General features: G+C 45.7%; 1 protein-coding gene across 1 annotated transcript in view; it reads right to left on the reverse strand.

The window, feature by feature from the left end:
• Positions 1 to 20841, reverse strand: part of LOC139414977 (calpain 3b) — a 34947-nt gene extending 14106 nt beyond the window's left edge. Inside the window, exons 1-13 of the mRNA XM_071162658.1 lie at positions 20282 to 20841; positions 13328 to 13397; positions 11294 to 11412; positions 9389 to 9522; positions 8971 to 9139; positions 8786 to 8869; positions 8231 to 8328; positions 7978 to 8055; positions 7690 to 7850; positions 7324 to 7496; positions 5562 to 5573; positions 4222 to 4430; positions 637 to 673 (exon numbers count right to left, since the gene is read on the reverse strand). Coding sequence (XP_071018759.1) covers positions 637 to 673; positions 4222 to 4430; positions 5562 to 5573; positions 7324 to 7496; positions 7690 to 7850; positions 7978 to 8055; positions 8231 to 8328; positions 8786 to 8869; positions 8971 to 9139; positions 9389 to 9522; positions 11294 to 11412; positions 13328 to 13397; positions 20282 to 20650 — 1713 coding nt within the window. The 5' untranslated portion in view covers positions 20651 to 20841. The remainder of the gene's footprint in view (positions 1 to 636; positions 674 to 4221; positions 4431 to 5561; positions 5574 to 7323; positions 7497 to 7689; positions 7851 to 7977; positions 8056 to 8230; positions 8329 to 8785; positions 8870 to 8970; positions 9140 to 9388; positions 9523 to 11293; positions 11413 to 13327; positions 13398 to 20281) is intronic.
• Between the last annotated feature and the right edge of the window lie 1244 nt (positions 20842 to 22085).

Consider the following 22085-nt stretch of genomic DNA (forward strand, 5'->3'; position numbering starts at 1 on the left):
CAATAATCAAGATAAGACTAAACTAGAGCCTGCAGGACTTGACCACATGGCTGGACAATAATCAAGATAAGATTAAACTAGAGCCTGCAGGACTTGACCACATGGCTGGACAATAATCAAGATAAGATTAAACTAGAGCCTGCAGGACTTGACCACATGGCTGGACAATAATCAAGATAAGACTAATCTACAGCCTGCAGGACTTACTTTGTGGAGTGTGGTGTCAAAAAAGCAGAGCATCTCTTTATTACAGACAGAACTCTCCCCATCTTTACAACCATTGAATCAATATGTTTTGACCATGACAGTTTGCAATCTAAGGAAACGCCAAGTAATTGAGTCTCCTTAACTTGAACAGCCACACCATTCATTACCAGATTCAGCTCAGGTCTAGAACTTAGGGAATGATTTGTACCAAATACAATACTATTACTTTTAGAGATGTTCAGGACCAGTTTATTACTGGACACCCATTCCAAAACAGACTGCAACTCTTTAAGGGTATCAGTGACTTCATTAGCTGTGGTTGCTGATGTGTACATGGTTGAATCATCAGCATACATGGACACACATGCTTTGTTTAATGCCTGTGGCAAGTCAGAGAGAGGAGAGAGAGACGCAAGTCCATTTACTAACCTCTATATGGTCTGACCTAATTGTATTTTCGGTTTCCCTGAAAGAGAACAGACAGACATTACTCATCACCATCGAAGGCACAAGATCAAAAGCATGGAAGCTTCATTTTTTCTGTCACCCATGACTGGCATGCCACACATACACACACACACACACACACACACACACACACACACACACACACACACACACACACATAAATGGCCATCCACAGAAACAAATTCATCCACACACTCATTCATAGAAACACCAACACACTGAAATACCCCGCCACCATAGCAACCCAGCCCCCCTCTCTCTCTCTCTCTCTCTCTCTCTCTCTCTCTCTCTCTCCCCTAACCCCTCTACCATAGCAACCTCTCTCTCTCTCCCCTAACCCCTCTACCATAGCAACCCAGCCCCCTTTTCTCTCTCTCCCCTAACCCCTCTACCATAGCAACCCCTCTCTCTCTCCCGTAACCCCTCTACCATAGCAGCCCTTCTCTCTCTCCCCTAACCCCTCTACCATAGCAGAACCTCTCCCTCTCCCCTAACCCCTCTCCCATATCAACCCCCCCCCCTCTCCCTCTCCCCTAACCCCTCTCCCATATCAACCCCCCCCCCCTCTCTCTCTCCCCCAACCCCTCTACCATAGCAACCCCTCTCTATCTCCCTTAACCCCTCTACCATAGCAACCCCTCTCTATCTCCCTTAACCCCTCTCCCATATCAACCCCCTCTCTCTCTCTCCCCTAACTCCTCTACCATAGCAGACCCTCTCTCTCTCTCCCCTAACCCCTCTACCATAGCAACCCCTCTCTCTCTCCCGTAACCCCTCTACCATAGCAGCCCTTCTCTCTCTCCCCTAACCCCTCTACCATAGCAGAACCTCTCCCTCTCCCCTAACCCCTCTCCCATATCAACCCCCCCCTCTCCCTCTCCCCTAACCCCTCTCCCATATCAACCCCCCCCCTCTCTCTCTCCCCCAACCCCTCTACCATAGCAACCCCTCTCTATCTCCCCTAACCCCTCTACCATAGCAACCCCTCTCTATCTCCCTTAACCCCTCTACCATAGCAACCCCTCTCTATCTCCCTTAACCCCTCTACCATAGCATCCCCTCTCTCTCTCCCCTAACCCCTCTACCATAGCAGCCCCTCTCTCTCTCTCTCTCTCTCTCTCTCTCTCTCTCTCCCCTAACCCCTCTACCATAGCAGACCCTCTCTCTCTCTCCCCTAACCCCTCTACCATAGCAACCCCTCTCTATCTCCCTTAACCCCTCTACCATAGCAACCCCTCTCTATCTCCCTTAACCCATCTACCATAGCAGCCGCTCTCTCTCTCCCCTAACCCCTCTACCATAGCAACCCCCTCTCTCTCTCTCCCCTAACTCCTCTACCATAGCAGACCCTCTCTCTCTCTCCCCTAACCCCTCTACCATAGCAACCCCTCTCTATCTCCCCTAACCCCTCTACCATAGCAACCCCTCTCTCTCTCCCCTAACCCCTCTACCATAGCAACCCCTCTCTATCTCCCTTAACCCCTCTACCATAGCATCCCCTCTCTCTCTCCCCTAACCCATCTACCATAGCAGCCGCTCTCTCTCTCCCCTAACCCCTCTACCATAGCAACCCCTCTCTATCTCCCTTAACCCCTCTACCATAGCATCCCCTCTCTATCTCCCTTAACCCCTCTACCATAGCATCCCCTCTCTCTCTCCCTTAACCCCTCTACCATAGCAACCCCTCTCTATCTCCTTAACCCCTCTACCATAGCAACCCCCTCTCTCTCTCCCCTAACTCCTCTACCATAGCAGACCCTCTCTCTCTCTCCCCTAACCCCTCTACCATAGCAACCCCTCTCTATCTCCCCTAACCCCTCTACCATAGCAACCCCTCTCTATCTCCCTTAACCCCTCTACCATAGCAACCCCTCTCTATCTCCCTTAACCCCTCTACCATAGCATCCCCTCTCTCTCTCCCCTAACCCATCTACCATAGCAGCCGCTCTCTCTCTCCCCTAACCCCTCTACCATAGCAACCCCCTCTCTCTCTCTCCCCTAACTCCTCTACCATAGCAGACCCTCTGTTACGGATACAGGTATCCTGTGTCTGTGTGTATCCTGTGTGTGTTTCTTTTCTCTCCTTCTCCCCTCACAGGTGAAAATCATTACTCCCCAATCAGTTAACAATCAACCCATCAATCAGAAGACACACCTCCTCCTGTTTCCTACCCTATCACAGTTCCTTTCCCATGGTTTAAAAACCCCATCATTTGTTTGCTCTAGAGCTCAATCTTTGTAATGCCATGTTGGTAGATCTCTGCTCTTGATAGATTTCAGTAGCACAATCTCTTTGTAATGCCATGTTGGTAGATCTCTATTCTTTATAGATTTCAGTAGCTCAATCTCTTTGTAAATGCCATGTTGGTAGATCTCTCTCTTTGCGTATTAACCTCTCTTTTGTTTGAGCACCTCCATATCACTTTGTCATCTCCTGTGAGTATTGTTTTTGCTTATGGTGTTTGCTGGTGGGAAAAGGGGAAACCAAGACAAGTCGCCCATGGGCATACACTACCCGTAGGTAAACTTTGTTAAAAACACTAGTTAGAACTGGGTGGACCACCCACTGTATTTTTGGTTAGTTAGTTAGCTGTTGTTGAAATAGGCTAGTCTAGCTTAGGGGTGTTTTTGCATATTTGTTTCTTTCCTTGGGTCCAGCTCAGCCCCTTTTCCTGCTCCCCCCCCCCCATTACCGTGTGTTTTACAATAAACCCTGAGTTTGACGGTATTATTTCAGTTGTCCTGGTTATTACGTTCACACTTTTACTTTGTCACAATTATAATTTACATGAGTTATGTTACGCGTCTCATTACCATCCCCCCTAGACTGTCGGGCCAAAAAGGGATTCGTAACACCCTCTCTCTCTCTCCCCTAACCCCTCTACCATAGCAACCCCTCTCTCTCTCCCCTAACCCATCTACCATAGCAGCCGCTCTCTCTCTCCCCTAACCCCTCTACCATAGCAACCCCTCTCTCTCTCCCCTAACCCCTCTACCATAGCTGCCCCTCTCTCTCTCCCCTAACCCCTCTACCATAGCAGCCCCTCTCTCTCTCTCCCCTAACCCCTCTACCATAGCAGCCCCTCTCTCTCTCCCCTAACCCCTCTACCATAGCAGCCCTTCTCTCACTCTCTCCCCTAACCCCTCTACCATAGCTGCCCCTCTCTCTCTCTCCCCTAACCCCTCTACCATAGCAGCCCCTCTCTCTCTCCCCTAACCCCTCTACCATAGCTGCCCCTCTCTCTCCCCTAACCCCTCTACCAATAGCAGCCCCTCTCTCTCTCCCCTAACCCCTCTACCATAGCTGCCCTTCTCTCACTCTCTCCCCTAACCCCTCTACCATAGCTGCCTCTCTCTCTCTCTCTCTCTCTCTCTCTCTCGCTCTCTCTCTCTCTCTCCCCTAACCCCTCTACCATAGCTGCCCCTCTCTCTCTCCCCTAACCCCTCTACCATAGCTGCCCCTCTCTCTCTCTCTCTTTCTCTCTCTCTCTCCCCTAACCCTTCTACCATAGCAGCCCCTCTCTCCCTCGACTCCCAGTCACTCACTCTGAGGTGCTGTTCTTCTCGGAGAAGACTCTGAGGATAAACTCTCCCTCCTCGTGGGGGTCAAAGGTTGAAGGGATGATCACGTACTCCCCGGGGGGCAGGCAGAATCGCTCGCTCACCTCACGCAGGTTGATGTAGGACTTGCATTTGGCCTTGGAGGCATTGTAAAGGAAGAAGTCTTTCTGCAGGTGCTGCTGGCTCCCAATCATCTGTAGAGAGAGAGGGGGATAGAGGATGGAGGGATAGAGAGAGAGGAGGGATAGAGGATGGAGGGATAGAGAGGAGGGATAGAGGATGGAGGGATAGAGAGAGAGGGGGATAGAGGATGGAGGGATAGAGAGAGAGGAGGGACAGAGGATGGAGGGATAGAGAGAGGAGGGATGGAGGGATAGAGAGAGAGGAGGGACAGAGGATGGAGGGATAGAGAGAGAGGAGGGACAGAGGATGGAGGGATAGAGAGAGAGGAGGGACAGAGGATAGAGGGATAGAGAGAGAGGGGGATAGAGGATGGAGGGATAGAGAGAGAGGAGGGACAGAGGATGGAGGGATAGAGAGAGAGGAGGGACAGAGGATGGAGGGATAGAGAGAGAGGAGGGACAGAGGATGGAGGGATAGAGAGAGAGGAGGGACAGAGGATGGAGGGATAGAGAGAGGGGAGGGACAGAGGATGGAGGGATAGAGAGAGAGGAGGGATAGAGAGAGAGGAGGGATATAGGATGGAGGGATAGAGAGAGAGGAGGGATAGAGGATGGAGGGATAGAGAGAGGAGGGATAGAGGATGGAGGGATAGAAAGAGAGAGGGGGATAGAGGATGGAGGGATAGAAAGAGAGGAGGGACAGAGAGAGAGGAGGGACAGAGGATGGAGGGATAGAAAGAGCGGAGGGACAGAGGATGGAGGGACAGAGGATGGAGGGATAGAGAGAGAGGAGGGACAGAGGAGGGATGCACAGGCACTGACTTATCATACTAGATAAAGGAATTTAAAAAAGTACTGAATCAGTGTAATAGAATAAAACAAATGTCTAAGGTAGACCTGGGTAGAATATGTTCAAGTATTTCACATATGTATTTGACACAGTTCTGCTAAAAGAATATGTGTTGTTTTCTGAAAGTCTCTTGTGTGTTTTTGGTGTGTTGTGTGTCGGCAATTTTATAACTAAGGTTTCATGTTGAACACACCAAGACAGAGCTACAAGTTAAGACAGAGGTACACCAAGTTTTACATTCTGAAGCGGAGGTAGACTGACACACATAAGTAGCACTTTGACCACAGTCAGGTGACTACTTGGATAGCTCTGACATCATCACAACAAGGTCCTCCAATCCTTGGCCATCATACCTCTTTGGGCACCTGAGGACAAGAACATAAGTCACTATCACCATGACTACATTGCCTATATGGTACACAAACACACTCCAGACCAGCTTGAACAAAACGGGAATTAGGTGCTCGACTGAGGGACTTGAAAATCCCCAAAACATTCCTTGCCCCAGGACACGCCAATGGGTGACTATCCAGGAAAATAAAGAAAAGGGCGCACTCAGTTTATGTATAGATCTGATCATTTATTGAACGAACATACAAACAGGCTTAAGTTTTGAGCGATTAGCTCTTTGGCTTAGAGTTTCCTTTCGCGAGGAAGGAGACTTCGTAAACCAGAAATCTCAATTTCTAACACGCTTCCTTCCAGAACCTAATTGAGCATCTGACCAAATGACGCACTATTTTAATTCTGGGTTAACCAAGATGAATATATGACTGATTTGATTTGAAATGCTAGAGCTAGGAGTTTTCCTAACCATACCACCTGACCTGGGCCATGTTCAGTAGGGCGCACCGTAGCAACATGTTTTGAAATGGTAAATAAATGTGAATATTTCTTCAGTAGTTTCGCCCCCTTCCACTCAATTTCGAAAATATGTATGTTGTTTTGTACCGACTGGTCACCACCCAGAAGAATGTCCCAGCATTTATCCTGGTTAGGTGATGGAGAATACCTCCAGTTGTGTCCTGTGGTTTATCAGGGAGTATAACCCACCTCGTAGATGGAGAATACCTCCAGTTGTGTCCTGTGATTTATCAGGGGGTATAACCCACCTCGTAGATGGAGAATACCTCCAGTTGTGTCCTGTGGTTTATCAGGGAGTATAACCCACCTCGTAGATGGAGAATACCTCCAGTTGTGTCCTGTGGTTTATCAGGGAGTATAACCCACCTCGTAGATGGAGAATACCTCCAGTTGTGTCCTGTGGTTTATCAGGGAGTATAACCCACCTCGTAGATGGAGAATACCTCCAGTTGTGTCCTGTGGTTTATCAGGGGGTATAACCCACCTCGTAGATGGAGAATACCTCCAGTTGTGTCCTGTGGTTTATCAGGGGGTATAACCCACCTCGTAGATGGAGAATACCTCCAGTTGTGTCCTGTGGTTTATCAGGGGGTATAACCCACCTCGTAGATGGAGAATACCTCCAGTTGTGTCCTGTGGTTTATCAGGGAGTATAACCCACCTCGTAGATGGAGAATACCTCCAGTTGTGTCCTGTGGTTTATCAGGGGGTATAACCCACCTCGTAGATGGAGAATACCTCCAGTTGTGTCCTGTAGTTTATCAGGGGGTATAACCCACCTCGTAGATGGAGAATACCTCCAGTTGTGTCCTGTGGTTTATCAGGGAGTATAACCCACCTCGTAGATGGAGAATACCTCCAGTTGTGTCCTGTGGTTTATCAGGGGGTATAACCCACCTCGTAGATGGAGAATACCTCCAGTTGTGTCCTGTGGTTTATCAGGGGGTATAACCCACCTCGTAGATGGAGAATACCTCCAGTTGTGTCCTGTGGTTTATCAGGGGGTATAACCCACCTCGTAGATGGAGAATACCTCCAGTTGTGTCCTGTGGTTTATCAGGGGGTATAACCCACCTCGTAGATGGAGAATACCTCCAGTTGTGTCCTGTGGTTTATCAGGGGGTATAACCCACCTCGTAGATGGAGAATACCTCCAGTTGTGTCCTGTGGTTTATCAGGGGGTATAACCCACCTCGTAGATGGAGAATACCTCCAGTTGTGTCCTGTGGTTTATCAGGGGGTATAACCCACCTCGTAGATGGTGAATCCGATGGTGTAAAGCTTGGCACCCTTGCTGCGGTCTTTCCTCCGGCCCTTCTGCATCAGTGCCACCATGACGGTGCACGCCACATGCTCGGGGTCGTCGGGGTCGTCGTCCTCCTCATACAGACGCATGCGGTACTGCGGGTTGGTCCAGAACGTGTCTGTGGAACATCAGAGACGTGGTCAGTGGGGGTCAATGTCTTCATTCTTACTAGGTACTAGTTTTGGCTAACAAGCAGCTGAGAAAGTGTGTAGTTGAAGCAGAATGAAGAGGGCATTATAACCATGATGTGCACCACTACAAATCAGTGTAGTTCAAACACTATTTTTTCCAGCCCAAAGTCAACCTTGTACCTGGGAAGTTCCTGCAGCCCCCGGCGGAGCTGCCTCGTACCCAGCGGCCCTCGTTGACCGCCACCGTCCAGCTATGGGACCTGTCGTCCAGAAGTGTGTCAGGGGTCAGGTTACAGATCTCCAGCTTGGTGAAGTTCTTTTTGAAGTCCTCAAAGGATATCCTATACGGAGAATATAGTAGAATAGAATAGATTGTTGTTTATCCATTTGCACAGGAATCCTTTGTTACAGTGCCCAGCCCTGATGTCAGAAACATTGACAATTATCAGAGGGCTTCGTTCAGCTCACCAAGTCTCGCTCGTCTCAACCGTCTTCTTCTTCAGCCTGGCCTTGTCTGAGCTGGAGATGGTGGACCATTCTTTGGACCTGCGGAGAGAAAATAAAAGTCCCCTTGTTACATGTAGGCCACGTTGTTATGTTATGACTATGTTATGTATTTTATGTTTCTCTTGCTGCGCAACCAGTTTCTGGAAGAATAAAAATGATGGATTGTTTATTGATTTGAAGAGTTGATTGGTTGGTTGATTGATTCTGCACTCACTTGGCATTCCACGGCCCTTTCCATAGCACCATTCCCCAGGGGTTCCGCATTTGAACTAGGCGAATCTTGGTATCCTTGGTAACCTTAAGCTTGTCACACTAAGAAAGACACCACTGGTCAGCAGTGAAAGACAGTTTGGCCCGCACCTCATATTAGTAGATACTGTGTTGTAACATATTCATAGACTTGTTGTTCTTTATTTATTTATTTGTTTTATGCCAGGTTTTATTTTATGCTATTTTCAAAATGCAATGTACAGATTCAATCAACAACAATACAATAACATTAATTCAGGTTGTTTATCTGTCTAATAATGTAAAGTGCTACGTTACAGTTTGGTAGAGGTTTGACCAGAGGCTTTGGCTTTGACCGTGGCTCCATGACCATAACCGTACCTCCTCTAGTGGCTCCATGACCATAACCGTACCTCGTCTAGTGGCTCCATGACCATAACCGTACCTCGTCTAGTGGCTCCATGACCATAACCGTACCTCGTCTAGTGGCTCCATGACCATAACCGTACCTCGTCTAGTGGCTCCATGACCATAACCATACCTCCTCTAGTGCAGTGATAGAGTAGGCGTGGCCTCTGACCAGTCCATTCGCAGTTTCAGTCTCACAGTGACTCGGCAGCAAGGCCTGCGAGAGAGATAGGATGGACAGACCATCAAAACAGAGATACAGGGTCGTGTGGTGCCTGGGTTCAGTCACAGTAGAAAGCACAGAGCAGACTGACTCACGTCTATGGAACAGCCCATCAGAGAGCCTCTCTCCAGGGCTTTCTTCATGATCTTGTAGAGTTCTTTTGGAGCCTCGGACATCTCAAAGAACTCTGTCACACCCCCAGTGAAGTCCTCCATGGCCTCCAGGGTGTTGCCACCTTTCAGGGCCTCGTAGGAACCGTGCAACCTGACCAGGAGACAACCATACAGTTTATGATTTTGTAGTAAACTTTACAAATTGTACATCATCTTGTATGATTAAGTGGAGAATACAAAGGTGTGAATTCACTTTGGTCAATCTGAACCAGGTTATGCAGGTCAACAGTGACGCAGAGGCTGGGTTGTCGTTGCTGCGGTTGTTGTTGTTGAGCACCCTTATTTTCCCCAAGGTGTATTATTAATAGACTTGTGTTGTGGCATCATCATTCACACTTACTTGGCGTAAGCCTTCTCCAGCAGAGCGCTCCAGAACTCGTTCTTCCTGAAGGACTTGGTGAACACCAGCTGGTTATTGGAGGTGGGGATACGGTCGTCCACCACGACGTCCACCCATTCGCCATAACGCCAGAACTGAGGGATAATGGAAGCAAGGGAGGTGATGAGAGTGAGTGAGAGCTGGGTTGTGTTCAGTAGGGAGAAAATGAGAAGAAAATATTGACACAGGGAGGTTCTACCTGTACTTTTCCAATTAGATCACAGAGTTTCATATTCCCATTGCAACATTTTTTTTAAGTGTGCCCTACTGAAGGTTCAGTGATTTATATTCAGTACAGGGAATATTTTTTGGCAAACATGAATAAGATGTAAACTCAGCAAAAAAATAAATGTCCCTTTTTCAGGACCCTGTCTTTCAAAGATAATTCGTAAAAATCCAAATAACTTCACGGATCTTCAATGTCAAGGGTTCAAACACTGTTTCCCATGCTTGTTCAATGAACCATAAACAATTAATGAACATGCACCTGTGGAACGGTCGTTAAGACATTTCAAACAGCTTACAGAAAGTAGGCAATTAAGGTCACAGTTATGAAAACTTAGCACACTAAAGAGGCCTTTCTACTGACTCTGAAAAACACCAAAGAAAAGATGCCCAGGGTCCCTGCTCATCTGCGTGAAGGTGCCATAGGCATGCTGCAAGGAGGCATGAGGACTGCAGATGTGACAAGGGTAATAAATCACAATGTCCGTACTGTGAGACGCCTAAGACAGCGTTACAGGGAGACAGGACGGACAGCTGATCATCCTCGCAGTGGCAGACCACGTGTAACAACACCTGCACAGGATCGGTACATCCGAACATCACACCTGCGGGACAGGTACAGGATGGCAACAACAGCTGTCCGAGTTACGCCAGGAATGCACAATCCCGCCATAAGTGCTCAAACTGTCCGCAATAGGCTGAGAGAGGCTGGACTGAGGGCTTGTAAGCCTGGTGTAAGGCAGGTCCTCACCAGACATCACCGGCAACAACATCGCCTATGGGCATGAACCCACCGTCGCTGGACCAGACAGGACTGGCAAAAGTGCTCTTCACTGACAAGTTTTGTCTCACCAGGGGTGATGGTCGGATTCGCATTTATCGTCAAAGGAATGAGCATTACACCGAGGCCTGTACTCTGGAGCGGGATCGATTTGGAGGTGGAGGGTCCGTCATGGTCTGGGGCGGTGTGTTACAGCATCATCGGACTGAGCTTGTTGTCATTGCAGGGAATCTCAATGCTGTGCGTTACATGTGGTACCCTTCCTGCAGGCTCATCCTGACATGACCCTCCAGCATGATAATGCTACCAGCCATACTGCTTGTTCTGTGCATGATTTCCTGCAAGGCAGGAATGTCAGTGTTCTGCCATGGCCAGCGAAGAGCCCGGATCTCAATCCCATATTGAGCACGTCTGGGCCCTGTTGGATCGGAGGGTGAGGGCTAGGGCCATTCCCCCCAGAAATGTCCGGGAACTTGCAGGTGCCTTGGTGGAAGAGTGGGGTAACATCTCACAGCAAGAACTGGCAAATCTGGTGCAGTCCATGAGGAGGAGATCCAATCCAGTACTTAATGCAGCTGGTGGCCACACCAGATACTGACTGTTACTTTTGATTTTCAGGGACACATTATTAAAATTCTGTTAGTCACATGTCTGTGGAACTTGTTCAGTTTATGTCTCAGTTGTTGAATCTTGTTATGTTCATACAAATATTTACACATGTTAAGTTTGCTGAAAATAAACGCAGTTGACAGTGAGAGGACATTTCTTTTTAGTAGGTTTTAGTAGAGTTTAGTAGGTCCTGAGTCTACATATATCGATTGAATAGTTCCCAGGTGATTTTGACCATGACCATACAGTACCTGGAAATGGAAGATACCAGCGTAGTTCTCTGTGAAACTCTGGTCTGATGGGATAACTCTGTACAGCAGCTTGTCATTCAGTGTCAGACAGGCAATAGCAGCAAGCAGCCAGCAGTCACCTGCAGGGAACAACAAAACATTTTGCCTCAGAAAAGAAAAAAATGAGCGTACACCCAGCCCATTTCAGTCAGCTTTCTTCCCTTTGGTGCCTAATGAATATGACCCTGATCATAGCACTGAATTCAACTGTAAGTGGATATAGGACTATGTAGCGCTATGGAATGTGTATGTTCATTCTTTATTGACACTGCTCCTTGAGGTGTGATCTAGAGGGAATGGACCCCCAGACAGAAACAGTAGCCTACAGTGCTACATCTACCTACAGCAAAAGAGGGTGAGACCATATGGTAAGTACATAGTACCATGGCTGAGTCAGGATCCCTATATACTACTGACTCTTTACGCCCAGCTTAAGGGTATCTACTTGCATGGCTATTTTCTGAACTATGTCAAAAACATGGTCTGGTGTAGTTTGACTGCGGCAGCCCCAGTGCGTTCTCAAGCAGGCATTTAGCAGATGTTATGGTAGAGGGGTTTCTGTTACACAGCACTCAAACACAAGTGCATGCCACGCGCGCAACACACACCCCACGCACACTGTGCACACACACACACACACCCTGCTGCAGGTGTCAGTCTTTTACAGTGAACAGTGTGGTTACTAGGGGGGTAACTTTTTGTCTCTCGTGCCTTAATTTCTCACACCATCTTTCCATCCTCACTGTCAACACAAGAGCTCCTTAATTGCATCCCCAGCTGTCTGTGCGTCGCAAACTTTGTCTGCCCTCTCCTTTTTCACTGTGCCGAGACACTATGGCTTCAGTTTGAACAGGGGCCGCTAATTAGCGAATGCTATTTGTGCTGTTAGATAACACCTGTCTAACTTTTGATTTTCTCACATCCAAGTCTGGCATGACTCAATGCTGAATCCTCACTGTCTACTTGTACTTGTCTACAGTACTCTACAGATGTTATTAGTCAGATGTTGCTGCTTCATACCATCGACCATGAGCATACTTTTAGCAACAAGAGTCTTACCCAGTGATGTCATACAGTGCATGATTTCTGTGGTCTTACCCAGTGATGTCATACAGTGCATGATTTATGTGGTCTTACCCAGTGATGTCATACAGTGCATGATTTCTGTGGTCTTACCCAGTGATGTCATACAGTGCATGATTTCTGTGGTCTTACCCAGTGATGTCATACAGTGCATGATTTATGTGGTCTTACCCAGTGATGTTATACAGTGCATGATTTCTGTGGTCTTTCCCAGTGATGTCATACAGTGCATGATTTCTGTGGTCTTACCCAGTGATGTCATACAGTGCATGATTTCTGTGGTCTTTCCCAGTGATGTCATACAGTGCATGATTTCTGTGGTCTTACCCAATGATGTCATACAGTGCATGATTTCTGTGGTCTTACCCAGTGATGTCATACAGTGCATGATTTCTGTGGTCTTTCCCAGTGATGTCATACAGTGCATAATTTCTGTGGTCTTACCCAATGATGTCATACAGTGCATGATTTCTGTGGTCTTACCCAATGATGTCATACAGTGCATGATTTCTGTGGTCTTACCCAGTGATGTCATAGAGTGCCTGATTTCTGTGGTCTTGCCCAGTGATGTCATACAGTGCATGATTTCTGTGGTCTTACCCAGTGATGTCATACAGTGCCTGATTTCTGTGGTCTTGCCCAGTGATGTCATACAGTGCATGATTTCTGTGGTCTTACCCAGTGATGTCATACAGTGCATGATTTATGTGGTCTTGCCCAGTGATGTCATACAGTGCATGATTTCTGTGGTCTTACCCAGTGATGTCATACAGTGCATGATTTATGTGGTCTTACCCAGTGATGTCATACAGTGCATGATTTCTGTGGTCTTACCCAGTGATGTCATACAGTGCATGATTTCTGTGGTCTTACCCAGTGATGTCATACAGTGCATGATTTCTGTGGTCTTACCCAGCTCTCCTTGACAGATGTCTGTCCTACTAGCTCCGTCTATGATGAACTGGGGGTTGTCACAGATTTCCTGCCAAACAAAGAAACAGAAGAGCAGCTGTAGCCATGGTAATGTTGTTGGGATGTGCTACGGGGTGTGGTACGTCTTGTGAGAGGGTCAATTAATTATCAGATAGTACTATGTCTTCTGGGGAATATCTTGACTGTACCATGATAATAACATGACTTACAAAGATATCACGCTACATTACTAGATGGATAAATGATTGTCTTATGCACAGCTTGAAGGCCTAAAATAGTCCGGTGTACTTTGGCAGAAACTAGGGTTGCACATTTTGGGGAATATTCAGAGGTGGAAACTTTCCGTGGGAATTAATTGAAATATATGCAAATTAATATTAATCCCATTTAAATGTAGATGTTTTTTTGCATTGGAAATATGTACCATATATGGAGACAGAAACAGAAACCTTTTACCTTATCATAAGTATACATAATTGCAAATGATTAAATCCTTCCAACATATTTTTTGTTTTTGTTATGAATTGAACTTTCATTAAATGAGTTGACTCTTCCCATGGGATGATTTCACTGAACAACAAAAGAAGGGGAATATTGAATGATTCCCAATGATCTCCCAAAAACGTTTTCAACATACATCTGTAAAATGATAGTCTAGGAACTAAAGCTTTGGTTGTCTTCCTGTCAGGCTTCCATGTCTTCTCCCTGGACCTCCTCAATGTCCACTTCCAGAACATCCGACTCTGAGGCCTCATCTTTACTGTCACTTTCCAACCTTGTTGAGGATGGCTTGTTGTCAGGCTCAAAAAGCCTCAAATTTGCCCAGATGGCCACCAATTTTAAAATCCTTGTATTGGTCAGCCTTTTGCGTGCTTTGGTGCGTGTGTTCCCGAACAAGAACCAGTTGCCCTCTGAGGCGGCAGATGTTGGTGGGATTTAGAGGATGATGGAGGCAACAGGGGAAAGAGCCTCAGACCCACAAAGTCCCTTCCACCAGGTGACTGATGAGATACGTTGGCACGACTGCCATATTGGATCTGCATCCCAAAGCCCTTGCTTGGAAGTGTACTTCGCCAGACTGCCAAGAACCTTGCCCTCATCCAGGCCAAGGTGGCGAGACACGGTAGTGATGACACCATAGGCCTTCTTGATCTCTGCACCAGACAGGATGCTCTTGCCAGCATACTTGGGGTCCAACATGTACACTGCGGTGTGTATGGGCTTCAGGCAGAAGTCTTCACGCTTTTTGATGTATTTCAGAACTGCAGTTTCCTCTGCTTGGAGCAACAGTGAAGTGGGCAGGGCAGTACAGATTTCTTCTCTTACATCTATCTGCAAGCAGTCTGAACATCAGACAGGATGGCATCGTCTCCCTCAATCCGTGCAATGGCTACTGCAATAGGTTTCAGGAGTTTCAGGCTGCTTACCCCTCTCTCCCAAAATACATCATCCAGGAGGATCCTCTTGATGGGGCTGTCCACATCGGCAGATTGGGATATGGCCATTTCTTGGAGAGACTCCTTCCCCTCCCGGAGACTGTCAAACATGATGACAACACCACCCCAACGGGTGTTGCTGGGCAGCTTCAATGTGGTGCTCTTATTCTTCTCACTTTGCTTGGTGAGATAGATTGTTGCTATAACTTGATGAACCTTCACATACCTAATGATTTCCTTGGCTCTCTTGTAGAGTGTATCCATTGTTTTCAGTGCCATGTTGTCCTTGAGGAGCAGATTCAATGCATGAGCAGCACAGCCAATGGGTGTGATGTGAGGGTAGGACTCCTCCACTTTAGACCAAGCAGCTTTCATGTTCGCAGCATTGTCTGTCACCAAGTGCAAATACCTTCTGTGGTCCAAGGTCATTAATAACTGCCTTCAGCTCATCTGCAATGTAGAGACCGGTGTGTCTGTTGTCCCTTGTGTCTGTGCTCTTGTAGAATACTGGTTGACGAGTGGAGATGATGTAGTTAATTATTCCTTGCCCACGAACAGTCAACCACCCATCAGAGATGATTGCAATACAGTCTGCTTCTCTATGATTTGCTTGACCTTCACTTGAACTCTGTTGAACTCTGCATCCAGCAAATGAGTAAATAAAGCATGTCTGTTTGGAGGGGTGTATGCTGGGTGAAGAACATTCAGAAATCTCTTCCAATACACATTGCCTGTGAGCATCAGAAGTGAACCAGTTGCATTCCTGCGTTCCTCCATTGAGTCAAAAAAACATAGGATTTGAGGACCTTGAGCTGTTTCTATCGAAAAGATGTCTGATTCATCATTGTCACCTCAAATAGAAGTAGAGGGACCTTTGTCAGAGGTTGATTGTTGTGAGTGCTGAGGGAACTTTATGCACTTGGCCAGATGATTCTGCATCTTTGTTGCGTTCTTCATATAGGATTTGGCACAGTATTTACAAATGTACACAGCTTTTCCTTCTACATTAGCTGCAGTGAAATGTCCCCACAGATTAGATAGCGCCTGTGGAATTTTCCTGTAAAGATTAGAAAGAAAATAGTAAAAAAAAAAAAAACAATTCCATGTACAGATAAATTGTTAAGAAGTTAAACAACTCCTTTATAAGATAAATGTTTTGAAATGAAACATGTATGGAAACAGGTGAATTAACACTCCTCAGTAAGCCAACTCAAGCAAACTAAAACCCACATGGTAGCAAAAACTAACTAGCAGAAATTGTTCACAAGTTAGTAATGATTTAAACACACTTTTCTGTATGCTACTATTTACTAGTTAACAAAAAAATAATTTATATCATATAAAATATATTCACCCCAGCCAGTATTGTAATCAAAGCTTACCATAAAGCATGTAGTCCTTGGCTCAGACAGTGTAGTAGTGTGGGCTCAGTAGCATCTCATTAGTGTGCAAGATCTTGAGAATCAGCTGTACATGTGATGGAAGAGTGCACTGTGTGTGCAGAGGGTTGCAATTCCATTGAATTGGGGACAGTTTAACTAAAATATGCCACAACACCTAGAATTGTCTTATATGTATCCCACAATAAAAGTTCACTGTTATGAGCAATCTTTTTTGATGAATTTAAGCTTAATTTACCATGAAAAATTCCAGAAAAATTCCGGAAATTTCCGGGAAAGTTTCCGATCCGTTGCAACCCTAGCAGCAACTAAGAGGCGTTTATTTTATACAATCTCCTATAGTGATTAACAGGTGTTGCCCAGGCATAAAACGTTGGTCAAAACACATGCATTCAAAACTGGAGTCAACCTCACTTTATAATCATGTCTTTATGAGTGGAATATGAAGAAGGGATGCAAGGCCCTGCCAAAAAAACTCTTTGCACAACCTAAGTGATAAGTGATAGATCCATAGGGAAAACATAGTAACAGTAGACCAAGCCATCTGCTCACAGCTATTTTAAGTGATACAGCGAAATGCAGTAGCGGCCTTAAAGTGGGGTTCTCATACCAAACATAGAAATAGTTATTCTACTGTATTTCTAGGATGCCAACAGAGCTGGGAAGGGCTGGCACAAAGAGGTATTGTGTTAAACTTTACATCCAGTTTTACAGTACAACGTAGCTGGTGACCGGATGTAAACTCTGTCATGTAAAGGCCTAACAGTATAAACATACTGTAGGTTTGCTTGCACAGTCATTTCAAGACAGGATTAAAAGTAGGAAGATCATGCACATAAACAAATTATACCACCTGGCAAACACAGTGTGCAGGTTTTTCTTAAAAACGAAATGACAAAAATAGGAAGAATTTGCACCGAAGCAGTCTGGCGACAGGAAATTATATAGGAGAGAAAAGGACTTGACCCCTGGGGAGAGGACTTGACCTCTGGGGAGAGGACTGGACCCCTAGGGTTGTTTCAGAGTCTGGTTGGTTGCTCTTATTCTTTGGTTGGGTTGAAGAATACTAGTTACAACCATGAATGAGACAACTTAGTGAATTATGACCTCTGCCATTAAAAGCAGCTGTCACAGGTCACAACCTCTAGAGTTTTCCTACCAAGGGTTAATGTATTTGGTAATACCTCTGGACTTCTCACTTAACCTGGACAAATGGATGCCAAAGGATCTACGTTGAGGGGAATGAGTTGAACTACAACCATGTTCAAATAGTTTGGCCTGCCTGTAGTGCAAGAAGGGTGGGCTTTGTGCTTTAGTGACTATTCCATTGGTTCCATTGCACCAGAAAATATCTAATATTATTTGAACCCAGGTCTTGATCTCATTATTGACGATAGAGAAAGTGAAAGTCCATCTACAGTCCATAATAATACCTGAATGAAATGTAATGTTCTGTTATTGGTGTGGATATATTTCGGTGTTTGTAGGAGTGTGTAGTGGTCACATCTTGTTTTATGGAAGCATATGTTAAAGCAGTATTGGAGGAGGTCATTATTAAAAGGGCTTGAGTTTCACGACTCAGTCATGGCTCAAGGGGACGAGTCAGCAAATTGACAAATACTTGGATCGGATCCATATGCACCAGCATGATTTCTCCACAACTTTAAGTGTGCAAAGAACGATTGCTTCACCACCAACTTAGACCAGTCTTACTGCTGACTTTGTGAGAGAGTTGAACTCGCATGGGCTTAAAATGGTTCAACTTCATCAGTGCTGGTGGATTTATAAAGGTACAATTTTGACCCAATGGCAAATTTCTCAATTTTTTTCTGCAACCTGATCAGGGCCAAATTCCGGAGCTCCCCGGGGTGGTTATATATAACATACAGTACAGTAGTTCTAATTATATACACCATCTGGAAAAATAGGTTGGATATACTGTTGGTACATACCAAGACATCATCTTTGTCTTAAGATGTCTCGAGACATCTTGAGACATAAAATTAAGATGTATTGAGACAGTTTGAGACATTGCAAATTTTCAAGACATCTAAATACATTTAAAGGTGCAATCCGCATTAGAAAACAATACAAAAGTGGGCCACCCTGCCTCTGTTTTGGTAAAAAGCTGAGGGATGGGCCTGGAGAAATGTAACCAATCAACATAGACAGAGCTAAGACTGACCAGCCAAGAGATCAAAATGTTAGCTTTAACCATATTCTGAGGTTATACATTGTTTACACAAGCTTATATTTTAGGTTCTTATGGGGTACGAACATTTAACTAAGCTCTTGAGGCATTAATAGTTATATTCTTCAATAATCAGTGGGTACATATCATTCATTTAAAAGTAAAAAAAATGGATGTAGCAACTGCAGATTGCCCTTTTTAAGAAACATTTTGAAGGCATGTCTTTTAACTTCTAATGGATATATGTATGGTTGACATGGTGTGGTATAGTTTTGTACACATGGGACGAAAGCGTAACACAATTCAGACCAGCTTGAACAAAAAAGGGAATCAAGTGTTCAAATGACGGCCTTGATAATCCAAAAAAAGCATTTCTTACCTCAGGACACTTCATGAGGTGACTATCCCAGAATGAGTTTTAGCATTGTTTTAGGTGCTAAATCCCTGAATGAGGCAGGTGCAACGTTTGCATCTGATGCAAAGGCTTAGTAAATCTGGGCCTTCAACCAAGTTTTCAATATCAAGTTAGTAAAGATCTGAGTTATGGTGGATAGAATGTCAGGTCAGCCTGTCCACTCCGGCAGTAAACCCCTCTTTGGCACCTACCTCATCACATGAGGTGCCCCATGGGTTCACAGGAAGGCTAACCTCATACCCCTGATTTAGACCTTGGATAATGTTGACCCTTTGGCTTTAAGTTAAACTTGGTCACATCGAGGTCAAGCTATCATGACTGCAAGTCAGTAAGACACCATTAGTCCTGTGACATTCCATGACTGGAAAACATTTGAGTAACACCAACTGTAGGCTTAAGCAATTTAATGCACTAACACGAGTCACTCCAGATTAGAGCTTTTGCTAAATGACTAAAATGTTCCATAGAAATGCAAACACACCCATGTATGAGCCTTCACAATGTCTTATTACAAGGACTCTTGTGAGGTTTATAATATGTTATCTCTCTTTGAAGTAAAATGTTCAACTGACTCAAAATGGCTGTTATTGTATTTAGTCAGGATCATCAAGAGATGATAATAAGACATTGTAAGGGATCATGCATGCTTACGACAAGTGTTACGCAATATAACAGCATTATAATGCATTGTAACTGCATTACACTTGCAGGCTTTGAGGTAACGTGTTACCCTATCCTTATTTTCATCTTGGAATGAGAATCCACCAACAACTACAACATAAGATTCACATACTGTTGTCTTACATGAATACCAAGACTGCAAACTCAAAAATACACTGGTTTTGCCAGTCGGAGAGTCTTGTAACAGCACACTGCCTAACAAGACTGATTATTGGTTGACTATAATATCCCAAATCTCCCTCTGCTCTCTCGCTGTAAGCCTCGTGGCGTGACTGGCGGTACCTTAGTGAGGCCTGCCTGTTGCAGAGTCTCAGCTGTCTGTGATTCTAGAACCTGATGATCCGCAGCTATGAGCCTACAAATATTCAGCAGAATTGCTCTCGCTTTCCCCCAGGTTATTTACCAGAAGTGATGTCATAACAATGTTTTTGCAGCTAATGAAGAGAGATTTGATCTTAGGCTGAGTGATAATACCTTACCACAAGTGGGTTGCTGTTTTTGTTAATCTACTTGTCTGCAGCCTTCAGCCCTAATATGTTTTTTAAAAACTTTGACACACTTCATCAAGAGCTGGGGTGGTAGGTGTAACAGAGTAGGTCCCATCCCTGGCCCGACTAGGGCTCAAACCAGGGACACATTGACCAAAAGCATTTCTTACTCAAAAAGGACAGAGAAGTTCTTTAGTAGAATCTAACTATCTATTTATTTTCCTTTTGTGATACTGTGGTCCAGTCTTTATTGCAATATACGTTCCAACCTTGAGGCAAGGTGTACTTCACCCCTGCTAGTGGGAAAACAGATGGCACTCACCGTTGGGCGCTTCCACTCAAATTCAATGGGAAATTTGCTGCTGTACCAAAGAGAGGAATCATTGGGTGGGAACAGAGGGTCTTCAAACAGGACTTTCTTGTGTACGTATTTGTCTCGCAACTCCAAGAAGTTCTTCAGGCGCTTGGCATCTTTGACGGCCTCGTTTCTGCTCAAAATGGCAGTGTAGATACTGTTGCTGGCCGTGAAGGGGTAGTCAGTCTTACCCTCAGGTACATCAGGTGATGCTTCAGTTTCCAACGCCACCTTCACTGAAGTTTCCTCAACAAGGGCCATCTTGGCTTTGTTTTCCCCCTTATGCGTGTCCTTGTTCCCCCTATCAGTGTGAGCTGCCCCCTTTAGTATGTACATTAGTCAGTCCAAATGAATGAAAGTGAGGATTCTTTTCAGATATCAATGCAAGAGCATGAACTTGCAAAACATCCCTGATAAACTTCCCTTCGTCCTTCCTCGTGCTTTCCTCTCACTCTCAGTTCCTTTATATGCTGGGGGCACTCACAATACCAAACACACCCTCCAACCCACACTCATAAACACACACTGACACTTTTGCCTTTGCAGGTCTATAAATAGGCCTCTTGAAAAGTGGGGAGGAGGCCGCTCTGAAAAGGACTACCGCTCCGAACATTTCTAAGTCTACAGTGTAGGTCTACAATTCACTAGGTGGGAGATGGCAGATTGGGAAAGCAGGCTTGGGCGTGGGCAAGCAGGCCCCACATACCAATATTATACATACCATGTAATGATACCTACACTAACTTTACCATGTCTCTCCATGATATCAGCTACAGTCAAGAACAATTTTGCTGATTGAATTTGAGTTCTTGGGTTGTGAAATGGATTTGTGGTGGGCCTGTAGTGTAGCTGATGAGGATGATGAATTGAACCTGTGGATTGCAAAAGCATTTTACATGACTCTCTGTCGTTCTCTGTGTCCAATGTTTAGTCTGTCCATCTGGGTGGTGTGCACTGTAGCCTTTACCAGTATGCACCAGGCAGGGGCCTGTACTGCAGCGCCAGCTGTGCCATCAGAGTCCCTGGGTTCGCGCCCAGGCTCTGTCGTGACCGGCCGCGACCGGGGCACAATTGGCCTAGCGTCGTCCGGGTTAGGGAGGGATTGGTCGGTAGGGATCTCCTTGTCTCATCGCGCACCAGCGACTCCTGTGGCGGGCCGGGCGCAGTGCGCGCTAGCCAAGGTTGCCAGGTGCACGGTGTAGCCTCCGACACATTGGTGCGGCTGGCGGAGGACGCATGACAGTCAGCCTTCGTCTCTCCCGAGCCCGTACAGGAGTTGTAGCAATGAGACAAGATAGTAGCTACTACAACAATTGGATACCACGAAATTGGGGAGAAAAAGGGGTAAAAATAAAAAAAATTAAAAAAAAGTATGCACCATTGATAAACATGAACCATATTGATCTGAGGGAAACAATAGCCATAGGATAATACAGTGCATTCAGAAAGACTCTTCCTAGAGCTGGCTGCCTGGGCCAAACTGAGCAATCGGGGGAGAAGGGCCTTGATCGGGGAGGTGACCAAGAACCCGATGGTCTCTCTGAGTTCCTCTGTGGAGATGGGAGAACCTTCCAGAAGGACAACCATCTCTGCAGCACTCCATCAATAAGGCCTTTATGGTAGTGGCTAGACGGAAGACAGTACAAGGCACAGTACAGCCCGCTTGGAGTTTGCTATAAGGCACCTAAAGGACTCTCAGACCATGAGAACAAGATTCTCTGGTCTGATGAAACCAATATTGAACTATTTTGCCTGAATGCCAAGCGTCACA

This window comes from Oncorhynchus clarkii, chromosome 8 (assembly GCF_045791955.1).
Source record: "Oncorhynchus clarkii lewisi isolate Uvic-CL-2024 chromosome 8, UVic_Ocla_1.0, whole genome shotgun sequence".
Taxonomy (NCBI): Eukaryota; Metazoa; Chordata; class Actinopteri; order Salmoniformes; family Salmonidae; genus Oncorhynchus; species Oncorhynchus clarkii.